General features: G+C 38.1%; 1 protein-coding gene across 5 annotated transcripts in view; it reads left to right on the top strand.

Annotated features, from left to right (window-relative positions):
* The window catches only part of slc4a4a (solute carrier family 4 member 4a), a 93,650-nt gene that overhangs the window by 31,697 nt on the left and 49,643 nt on the right, over positions 1 to 12,310 (top strand). For all 5 annotated transcript variants that reach the window (XM_034296429.1, XM_029124728.2, XM_034296427.1 and 2 more), the window contains 2 exons: positions 6,165 to 6,300; positions 9,678 to 9,838. In XM_034296429.1, coding sequence (XP_034152320.1) covers positions 6,165 to 6,300; positions 9,678 to 9,838 — 297 coding nt within the window. The remainder of the gene's footprint in view (positions 1 to 6,164; positions 6,301 to 9,677; positions 9,839 to 12,310) is intronic.

The following is a 12,310-nucleotide window of genomic DNA, read 5'->3' as shown; positions in this document are numbered from 1 at the left end:
GCTTTGAAACATGTTTGAATGATGGTATTTTCATTTCTATCTCTCCTTTTTGTGTTTATTTCCCCCCTTTTTTCCTTCCACACTCTGATTTCCTTCACTCCCTCCTGCTCTCTTAGCAACTAGGGGATGGATAGGCCAACAAAGTAACACCATCCTCAACACTGCCTGCTTCGTACCAACACTGAGTACTATAGTCCAAAGTTCTGAACACTGAGTGCCTTTGACCATAGTCCTCAACAATAATTGTACAATATGTGGGTTGAGGCATAACAATCTTGTGATACTTCAATCATATCCATATGTTACATGTGACGCTCATAATCAGATAAACTTGTGATCAGAAAACCTGGAAGTCCATTTAGTTGCCAATATACCCCGTACCTCAGCTTATCAGTGCAAATATGTGCAATATTTTTAAATACTTTATATACGATCATAACAGCACAAATGACAAATACAGATTTATTGTTTTTATAGCCACTTATAATAAACAAATAACATGCTAATAATGCATGTGTGCTGGCTTCATTTAGTTTGCCCACAGTACTCTGATTCACTTTTGAGAGGAGTATAATGTTTTTTCTTCTAACACTGCATCTACTTTTATATTTGTTATTTAATATTTGGAAAACAGTGTTCAGTCATTTGCTTCATTAGTCACATCATTAAAACAAGCACACACTTCTTTAGCAATGGAACAGCCCATTAAACAATGTCAAATAGACCAATAAACCATATTATGGCAAAATAAGATAGCTTATTATGTTTAGATAGCTAAGTAATTATGAATTCTAATTCACATATTATGTTCAGATAGCTGAGTAACTATTAATTCTAATTCACGTATTATGTTTAGATAGCTGTGGAATTATGAATTCTAATTCACGTATTATGTTCAGATACCTGAGTAATTATGAATTTGAATTCACGCATTGTGTTTAGATAGCTGTGTAATTATGAATTCTAATTCACGCATTATGTTTAGACAGCTGAGTAATTATGAATTCTAATTAATGTATTATTTTCATATAGCTGAGTAATAATGAATTCTAATTCACATTATGTTCAGATAGCTGAGTAATAATGAATTCTAATTAGGAGGCAAGCAACGAAGTTGCTGGAACCCTTTTATGTTTGTACGTTTTATTATTATTATTATTCTCCAGGGCCATTTTCAGAGGTCCATAGCTCGGTCCCCGTTGGTTCAAAACGCTCCAAACTTTGCCTGACTGTAGACGGCCAAAGTCCGAAAGACCTTGGCCATCATGGTACCCATGCTCCTCATGGTGGCGCTGTAGCACTCAGTCGAAAATGGAAAAAGTGAAGCTCAGATCTCATGAACCGAATGTCTCTGGGGTCTTTCAAATTCGCTCCTTGGATTTTCCTCCATTTTGAATTTGGTGAAAAACACGTTAACAACATCTCCTCCGAGACTGCTGAACGGATTTACATGCCATTTGGAGTGAAGGACCTTTGAACCATTATCTTTAAATGTTATATAAGGAAAGTTGATATCTCAAACAATATGGCTGAAATCAGTGAATGAAATTGAGCTGGGCAGGTCTATGAATTTAGACGTCCATTAAAGCCAAATGGAACATCAAACAGCTACGAAACGAATCATACTTGTAAATGTGTCTGCTAGGAATGAACAGGAAAACTCCCATACAGAAATACCGCTTGGAGGCACTATAAACATAACCGATGTTTCTCACGATTTTGCCGTTGATAGAAACACACTTAAACGACATTTCCTCCAAAACAGCTGAATGGATTTGGATGACAATTGGTGTAAAGGACGACTGGACCATTGTCTTTAAAAGTTATATTATTGTAAATGTTTCTGGTGGATTTCTAAAATATGCATGTGTGCTATTTCGGGTATTATAGATCACAACCCTATGAGACTATTAAGACTGCCTGTCTGCCCTGTGGTGTAGTGGGAACATCCTGATTTTTCAATATTGTGACCCCAGTTCAATTCCCTTCTCAGTCATTCCAAATTATATATCTCATAAATGCCTTTCCACAATACATATCTGAAATTCCATGATTTTATTTTATTTGTGAGAATAATTGTATTCCGTGACCCTTTTATGCTGTTATTGTTTTCCAAAGAAAGGAACCAGCCATGGAGTGATTGGAGTCATTGATTTTGTTATAAGTAGGATGTATAGCTATTAGCTAGCCATCTATAATCATCTTTGTACAACAGTACACTTTAGTTCCGTTACAAACGTTTTGTTGCCAACTTTATCTCAGCAAAATTGTAATGGCTGGGGTAAAATTTACATTTGGAGAGGATAGAGAGCTGTTGGGACAAACAGTAGCCCCTGTGGTGTAGTGAGGACATTCCTGTTCTGCAATATTCTGACCCTGGTTCAATTCTCCTCTGAGATGTTCCAGACATTGATTTTCAGAAATGTATATCCACTCTGTACATTTCACCCTTCACACAACAATATATATCCCCTCTGTAATACCATGATTCTCATATGTTTAGGAGAAGAATTGTTTTACGTGACCCTTATATACTGTTATTGTTTTCGAAAGACACAAATCAGCCATGAAGTGATTGTAGTCATTGTTTTCGTTATAAGTAGGATGTATAGCTATTAGCTATATAGTCTTTGTGCAAGACTACTCTTTAGTTCCGTTAATAAATGTTATTCTGTCCACATTATGGCTGAGGTATATAATGATTGAAGACAGTCTGCCACAGAAAAAACCAGGGATTGAAATATTATCAGAAATGCAGGTGTATGTGCAACTGAAATGCAGATAGCGGCGGTGAGGTTCCTGAGGTAGACACGTACCTTTAACAACTGAAAACTTCCATTATCAGGCATAGCAAGGCAGTGATAGAGTAGTACATAGTGAAAAAGTTTCCTGCAGCTAGTGTAATTGGAAAGGAGTTTTGACAAAGGAGAGCATGAGCATCGTGTGGATGGAGACAAATTGAAGGGAGAAGCCCAAATAAACATTTAACATTTTAGTCATTTAGAAGACACTCTTATCCAGAGTGACTTACAATAAATGCATTCCTGTTATGGTGTCTTGGAAAACCAACATCTGACTATTATAATAAGTACACTTTCCCTCCGTCAAAACCATTAGCTGGCAAAGTCAGTGCCGGAGAAAACAAAGTTTAGTGCAATTCTTTTCTGGGTGGTGGTAACATAGACTGTAAAAAGAAATATGGACGTAGTAACCATGTCTGAAGATTCATTTTGAAACTCATTTTTGGTGGAGATGGCCATCACCGTCCTGGCAGCGCTTCACTCGGCCTAACTCAAGGATAACCAAAAATTGACAAAGAGGTGGGGCGTGGGTGGAGCTGAGGTGACTGGTTGCTGAAACAACGCCCACCTAGCGTGATATTACCAAGTTAGCAAAGGCTAAGAAGCTAGGCTAAATTCTACCAGTAGCGGTTGCTGGCCTGTGGTTGGTAGCCACTCACCGTAATGTTACTATATTTGAGGTTATCCTTGAAACTATACATCAAAACTTAAATGCTTAAAATGCTTCAGTGTTTTTTAAAAATATTAATGTGGTAATTTTGCAACTCCAGATTTTCTCAAGATGATAGACTGTAAAAAAATTGGTTGAGACTTGCAAATTAGATTTCACATGACTTAAGTTATGATCATAGATCATAGTATGGTTACAAGTCGTTTATTCCAATGTCACTTGATTATAACGTTACTTATAACTTTACAAAGCCAGAATTAGATTCCTATGGTGACAGCGCCAGCACCACACCTGTCACTCAATAGGCCATGCCCCCCTAATTATATGACTTCATATCATTTAAATGGATGAGTTATAAAAAAAATCTAAAGGGGTAAATAAGCAATGTACACTCAAATTTTCTTTTAACCCGGCTGTAAAAATTTATTTCTGCTGTAAATTTGGGCATTTTGCTGTAGGGATGAAGGGAGATTTTCATTTTCTTAGATTGTATAGTAGTAATTACTAGCATTTGTAAAGTGATTTTTGGACTATAGAGACCATCCCTCGGTGGGTCAGCGCTGTTTTGGGGGCACATGGAGGACAAACTGGCAGGTGGTCATAATATTTTGGCTCATCGGTGTATACATTACTTACAGATTACCTGCTGAACTAAGGGTATCCCCCTGTTGCACAATATGTCTGACTGACATTATTCCACATGATTTCCGGTGACATCAGAGCAATGAACCTGGCCAGCAAGGGAACCGGTGGTGGGACAGAATCTGCTTCACTGGACTGGGAAGCTGTTTCATTGATATTCACAAGTGTCCGAAATGCAAGTGAAGTGAAGGGATGTTTAGCACAATGGTGTCTTTGTATTGATTGGTAAGCATCATGTTGTGGACTGCCCTTGTATAATGTCTGTGTTGGGAAAAACAAAAGTAAACTTGATTTGATGTAAAACTGTAATACCAACTGTAATGAGATTGTCGGGAAACTTGGAACAGTTTTTGTGAAAATGTTGGTGAAAAGGCACACAATCCTTTTACAGTTGTTTTATCAACATGATATGTTCCTTTTTTGTACAATGCATACTTCTGGACCATGTGTTGTCAACACAATGCCCTAAAGCTCAATACCTACTTGCTGATAGCATATACCCTGTTTGCTGATTGTTTAATCTTTGTTATTATATAATTTCTGAACAAATCTGGATGGTAAAACATTCTAATTATAGCTGTGTACAGTTTATATCTGTATCAACATACAAACAACATCAGTATTTTTCTGAAAATGTATACTTCTGTTAAATAATTTGCATATAGCAACAGCTAATCTAATCACAATGTTGAAACAGTTATTATACAAAACACAGTGGTAGTCCAATGATTAGACAGGGCAATACTTGACCTGGGTGATTGGATTATAGTGATCAGATCGCAGAGCTCACGTTAGCACATGGTGAAAATGAGTCTGGAAACACAGGATGCACCATGTAATAATGACTGTTTCTGTTACCTGTGATCAGGTATCACCAACTACGCCCATTGTGTCTCCCATCTCTTTATCAGTGCAGTTCTGTTCTACTTCAGAGTCTTTAATAAAACACTTTCTGTCATTGAGTAAAACAGTTAATCTTAATTTCCTCCAGGTTGTTTCTGTAAATAAGAAGGTGTTTTTAGCATACTAAGTTAAGGTCTGTATTGGGACAACAATAAAACACAGAAATACAATGATGTGAAATACACATGCATTAAAAATAAGCAATCAAAACAAACAATAAAAAGTAAATATTTTAAACATTTGAACTGTCCTACAGACCAAATTTCTGTAAAAGACATTCCATGATTTGGGGGCAAATAATCTGAAAAAGCCAGTAATATCTTTATAGTACCAGATAGTCTTAAGATTGAATTTGACAACTGCTGTTTTTACATTCGTTTTCATGTAGTAAAGTGTGTAAAATTTTCAGACTGTGTTACAGTGTCAGACTGTGTTATATGGTCAATTTTATATGGGCACTGCTGCTTGACTAAATATTCAAATTGGAAGACAAAAGAGAAGCAATGGGCAGTTTGTGAAACATTTCCTAGTTGTTAATGAGGGACTCCTGGCTGTATGCCATGCTGGGAACCAATGGGAAGTTGTTATATTATGGGGAAGGGGTGAGGGGGTGAAAGAGGAAGACTGGGTGCCCAATGCAAAGGGGTTCTATTTGAGCTGTGTGTGTGGTGGTGGGGGGTGGGGTTAGGGGGGCTGGGGGATCCCTTTGCCCTCCCTCTACCTGGGGCTCAGACTGCTGCAAGAGAGACAGAAGAAGGACCATATTTACTTTCCCAGAGTTGTGTTCTGAATGCAGATTTAGCTAGTGTTCTGCTCTGGGAGGGTTCTCACCTGCCGTGAGACCTAAACATTTGCGTTAGAAGACTCTTACCTAGTGGATACTGGGGAGTAAAAAGTTCCAGAGATGTCTGAGAGCAACAACAACATGCTGGGGGAGAAGGAGAGGGAAGAAGAGAAGGATGAAGAGAGGGATATAGAGAAGGTGGTGAAAGTCCCCCCAGAGAACAGGGATGGGGAAGTTCCTGTTAAGATTCCTCCACCATCTCTGGTTATCAGAGTTGGCCAGCTGAACGGGTTAGGAGATCAAGGAAATACCCAGATGGATGGGCAGCAGCCTATCAGCCCCCATATATTTTCTTTCTCTCCAGTCTCTCCGGCTGGTGAGAGGATTCGCATTATGCTTGGAGAAGATGATGATGGACCGTCACCTCCTCAACTCTTTACTGAGCTGGATGAGCTGCTCTCTGTGGATGGCCAGGAAATGGAGTGGAAGGAGACTGCCAGGTATGATCCTAGCCTAACCCTAACACAACACAGTTGATATATGGCCAGGTATAATGTTTACGTTAAACCCCAGTCCATATTCTAACACTTCAGATATACAGCCAGGTATGATGTCTGTGAAGTTCAATCCTAATCCTTACTCTATCACAGTATATAACACAAGGGTGCCAACATTTTATAGACAATTTAAATTCCAATGCAATGCTCCTTCCCTAACATTTCATCAATTCAATTGAAAATTACTGAGCAGTTCCTAATTCAATATTTTACAATTCTCTCTATTCAATTAATATAACATTTTAAAGATATTTTATGGCATTTTATACCTTATTGGAAAGCAGTAAGAAATTCTAGTTTTGCTGTAAGAGCAGTAAGTTGGACTCAAATCCCAATGCAGAGATATACATATCAGAGGCAATGGTTTTGACTGTTGAACCACCCTGGGACACATATATAATATATAATGGTAAGTCAATTCAAAACTGCAATTCCAAAACCATTTTTCTGCCATAATTTCTATGATTGAATAACTCCAACCAAACTAACTAAATTACTTCAATTCAATACAAAGATGTTTTATTATTCAAACAAAGCCCTCTAAACACTCAATCAATCAATCAAATGTATTTATAAAGCCCTTTTTACAACAGCAGTTGTCACAAAGTGCTTTACAGAGACACCCGGCCTTAAACCCCAAGGAGCAAACATCAGTAGTGTTGAATTTCAGTGGCTTGGAAAAACTCCCTAAGAAGGTCGAATTTTAGGAAGAAACCTAGAGAGGACCCTAATATGGTTTAAATTATTGATATACATAGCTACGCATGTAATGATTGCTAATGTGTAACCGTTATGTCAGAACAAAGCAATGAGTTCTTCCCCTGACCAGGTCAGTTCCTATCACCACCTTTCATGATGTGTGTCTGTCTAAATAAAGAAAAGGCACCGTGGAATTTACCCCTTGAAATTGAATGAAATAATTCAATTACATCATCAGTTCTTCTAAATGTAGGTTGTGGAGGTCATTGGAGATCTTAACTCTGGTTAGGGTTAGGGCTGTACTGTATTTCAATATTAAACTGTGTAACAATATTAAACTCCTGGTCTGCAAACAAGGAGTTTATGGGTAAAACTGGATGAATCGCCCATAATGGATTCATGATAACATGTAGTGGTTCTGTTTGATTCCCATTGACATATACCTAATTGCACATTTGTAACATTTAGGATTTGGAAGTTTATCCAACTTTTGTATTCAGATTGATTGGTGGGGAGCATAAATGTTGCAAGTCCACGAAATGAACAACATGAGCTCAACCATCTCAATGAAACATACTCAAAACAGTCTCAACCATCTCAATAGAAGGTGAACCTGCTCAACCATCTCAATATACGGGCTCAGCAAATGTAATTATACTGTCTCAACCATCTCAATAAACTGGTTCAACAAATGTAATTATACTGTCTCAACCATCTCAATAAACTGGTTCAACAAATGCAATTATACTGTCTCAGTCATCTCAACGAAAGACAATCTGGTTCAACCATTTAATTGTACTGGTTCAACCATCAAAATAAATCTGGCTCACCCACCTCAATAAAAGATAAACAATGGTACCAACGTGGTATATAAACACTGGGATTATGTGGTACATAAACACAGAAACAAACATGGTATATAAACACTGGTACCAACATGATATATAAACACTAGTACCAACATGGTATATACAGTGGGAAGAACAAGTATACACTGCCGATTTTGCAGGTTTTCCCACTTACAAAGCATGTAAAAGTCTATAATTTTTATCATAGATATTCTTCAACTGTGAGTGACGGAATCTAAAACAAAAATCCAGAAAATCACATTTTACTTTCAGCACCCTCCAAAGATTTTCTATTAGGTTCAGGTCTGCAGACTGGCTGGGCCACTCCAGGACCTTGAGATGCTTCTTACGGAGCCACTCCTTAGTGTGTTTCGGCTGTGTGTTTCGGGTCGTTGTCATGCTGGAAGACCCAGCCACGACCCATCTTCAGTGCTCTTACTGAGGGAAGGAGGTTGTTGGCCAAGATCTCGCAATACATCCATCCTCCCCTCAATACGGTGCAGTCGTCCTGTCCCCTTTGCAGAAAAACATCCCCAAAGAATGATATTTCCACCTCCATGCTTCACGGTTGGGATGGTGTTCTTTGGGTTGTACTCATCCTTCTTCTTCCTCCAAACACGGCGAGAGGAGTTCAGACCAAAAAGCTCTATTTTAGTCTCATCAGACCACATGACCTTCTCCCATTCCTCCTCTGGATCATCCAGATGGTCATTGGCAAACTTCAGACGGGCCTGGACATGCGCTTGAGCAGGGGGACCATGCGTGCGCTGCAGGATTTTAATCCATGACGGCGTAGTGTGTTGCTAATGGTTTTCTTTGAGACTGTGGTCCCAGCTCTCTTTAGGTCATTGATCATGTCCTCCCGTGTAGTTCTGGGCTGATCCCTCACCTTCCTCATGATCATTGATGCCCCACGAGGCGAGGTCTTGCATGGAGCCCCAGACCGAGGGAGATTGACCGTCATCTTGAACTTCTTCCATTTTCTAAAAATTGCACCAACAGTTGTTGCCTTCTCACCAAGCTGCTTGCCTATTGCCCTGTAGCCCATCCCAGGCTTGTGCAGGTCTACAATTTTATCCCTGATGTCCTTACACTGCTCTCTGGTTTTGGCCATTGTGGAGAGGTTGGAGTCTGTTTGATTGAGTGTGTGGACAGGTGTCTTTTATAAAGGTAACAAGTTCAAACAGGTGCAGTTAATACAGGTAATGAGTGGAGAACAGGAGGGCTTCTGAAATAAAAACTAACAGGTCTGTGAGTGACGGAATTCTTATTGGTTGGTAGGTGATCAGATACTTATGTCATGCAATAAAATGCAAATGTATTATTTAAAAAAATCATACAATGTGATTTTTTGATAGATTCCATCTCTCACAGTTGAAGTGTACCTATGATAAAAATTACAGACCTTTACATGCTTTGTAAGTAGGAAAACCTGCAAAATCGTCAGTGTATCAAATACTTGTTCTCCCCACTGTAAACACTGGTACCAACATGGTACATAAACACTGGTACCAACATGGTACATAAACACAGGTACTACATGGTACATACTTACTGGTATCAACATGGTACATGAACACTGGTACTACATGGTACATACTTACTGGTATCAACATGGTACATGAACACTGGTATCAACATGGTACATAAACTCTGGTACCAACATGGTATATGAACTCTAGTAACAACATGGAATATACATTGGGGAGAGTCAGGGCTGTCATTGTAATATGTCTAAAAGCATTTTCATATCACCCTGCCTTTCTTCCTTAGGTGGATCAAGTTTGAGGAGAAGGTGGAGAAGGGCGGAGAGCGTTGGAGCAAACCCCACGTGGCCACCCTATCACTCCACAGCCTGATGGAGTTGCGGGCCTGCATCGAGAAAGGAACCATAATGCTGGAACTGGAAGCCTCAACGCTACCACAGGTCGTTGGTAAGAACAGACCATATCTATATTATCACCATGTTTCGACTAAATTGACAAGTTATTACCACTGATTACACTTTCAAGGTATTATGGATGACTGCAATTTGACCATATTATTATCACTGTCTACATTACAGCCACAAAATATATTACTACCATATTTTCAATGGCTGCATTGAGACCATGCGACCACAGACTAAATTATGACCATGCTATATTATCACTGCATTTCTTTAACCAATTATGACGATATTATCATTGCTTACATGATGGCAATATTAACAGCATCTAAATTATGGCAAAATCTCACATCATGACCAATATGATCACTGATTACATTATGACCAGGATGATCACTGATTCCATTATGACCAGTATGATCAGTGATTACATTATGACCAGTATGATCAGTGATTACATTATGACCAGTATGATCAGTGATTCCCTTATGACCAATATGATCACTGATTCCATTATGACCATTGATTCCATTATGACCAATATGATCACTGATCACATTATGACCAATTTAATCAGTGATTATATTATGACCAATATGATCACTGATTACATTGTGACCAGTATTATCAATGATTATATTATGGCAAATATAATCAGTGATGACATTATGACCAATATGATCAGTGATTATATTATGACAAATATGGTCACTGATTATATTATGACAAATATGGTCACTGATTATATTATGACCATTATGATCACTGATTATATTATGACAAATATTATCAGTGATTACATTATGACCATTATGATCAATGATTACTTTATGACCAATATGATCACTGATTACATTATTACCATTATCTTAATGGATCAGATTAGCAGTTTAAACATCACTGAACACTCCTTAACTATGTAATAACCCCATGAACAATGACTATATAATGATCCTATTTTTACTGACCTCTCCCTAAATATCTATATAATAACCTAATGATGTCTGTTGTAGCCCAGTTAGTGAATGCAGTTTTATCCACTTGTGGTCATGAGAAGCTAAGTAGTAAAACGTTTTACTAACAAATGTTCCTGAGAATCTAACCAGCCAAATGTCTTACCCATTGTGGTATTGAGAATCAGAATTTTCATGGTATGGAAAACTGCATGATTAAACTCCATGTTCTAACGCCCTGTTTGATTGCCATGTTCTATCACCATGTCCTACCATGGGAGCAATAGGAAACCATAGCCATAGTTAACATTTGATGTATTTTAAAGTGGTGGGCAATGATATAAGGAATTAATTTCTCTAACTTAAACAGAAATGTTGTTTTTATATATTTTTTTTATTGGGAGAACATTGTTAGCATCAATCAGATCAGTTTATAGTTAGCTCTGACTAGCAGTCCTAGCCAGCTTGAGGAAGGAGATGAGAGCTTTATTCTTTAAAGCCCCAATCAAAGTCATGTAGGGCTAATTTGCAATTGTTCCAAGTGCGCAACTCATGTAGCTACATCATAGCATAAGTAGCAATGAATCACTGTGACGTATGGATTAGAAGTGATAGTGTAACCACCAAGAATGTACATGTTAAAGAATTATGTGACAATAATTTGTGTTCAAGTATTGATTGGTCAAAAGTGTTATTTCATGTGTCAAATAGTGATATTTAACATGTATCTTTATTTATACACAAATACCTAAATGGCGTTCCATAATTATACAGAATATTAAGTAGATAGTTGTGAAATTCTTTCCAATATAGCTACATTTATATGTTCATTAAGTGCAATTTCGATGAAGGCTTGAGGCTCCAGTCTATTGACTTTTATTGGGCTCTTCCTGCTCTTTGTGATTTATCTAGTTCAGTTTAGAACTGCTCTTTCAGCATGGCCTCTCTTGCAGAGCAGGTTTACGGCTGGTTGCTTCTATTCAGCGCTAAGAGTTATCCCATGTTCCTTGAAAAGCCCTAACCCTAACTATGTTCCCTGGATAGTCCTAAACCTAACATTGTTCCCTGGATAGCCCTAACCCTATTCCCTGGATAGCCCTAACTCTGTTCCCTGGATAACCTTACACCTAACTATGTTCCCTGGATAGCCCTAAACCTATTCCCTGGATAGCCCTAACTCTGTTCCCTGGATAACCCCAAACCTAACTATGTTCCCTGGATAGCCCTAAACCTAACATTGTTATCTGGATAGCCCTAACCTTGTTCTCTAGATAACCTTTAGGACAAAGTTTTAGGATGAGTCTGTTTATTGCAAAGACTAAATAACTAGTAATGATGCCTATATTACTTAATAGCGGGAGGGTCAGTCAGTTGTAAATAGCAAAACATGTACTGTACATGAACAGGTGGCCAAAGCACATGCAGGAATATAAAGTATACACATTTGTTCCATGGTAAAGTGTAAGGTACAATGGGAAAGCATTCTGAAACATGCAGACTGTCTAAAAACACTAGAAAATGTTGTGTTGAACCTTGATAGTGTTAGGGGGTGAGTCTCCTTAATG

Source organism: Esox lucius, chromosome 13, assembly GCF_011004845.1.
Source record: "Esox lucius isolate fEsoLuc1 chromosome 13, fEsoLuc1.pri, whole genome shotgun sequence".
Classification (NCBI taxonomy): domain Eukaryota; kingdom Metazoa; phylum Chordata; class Actinopteri; order Esociformes; family Esocidae; genus Esox; species Esox lucius.
This window is presented reverse-complemented; position numbering and strand designations above follow the sequence as displayed.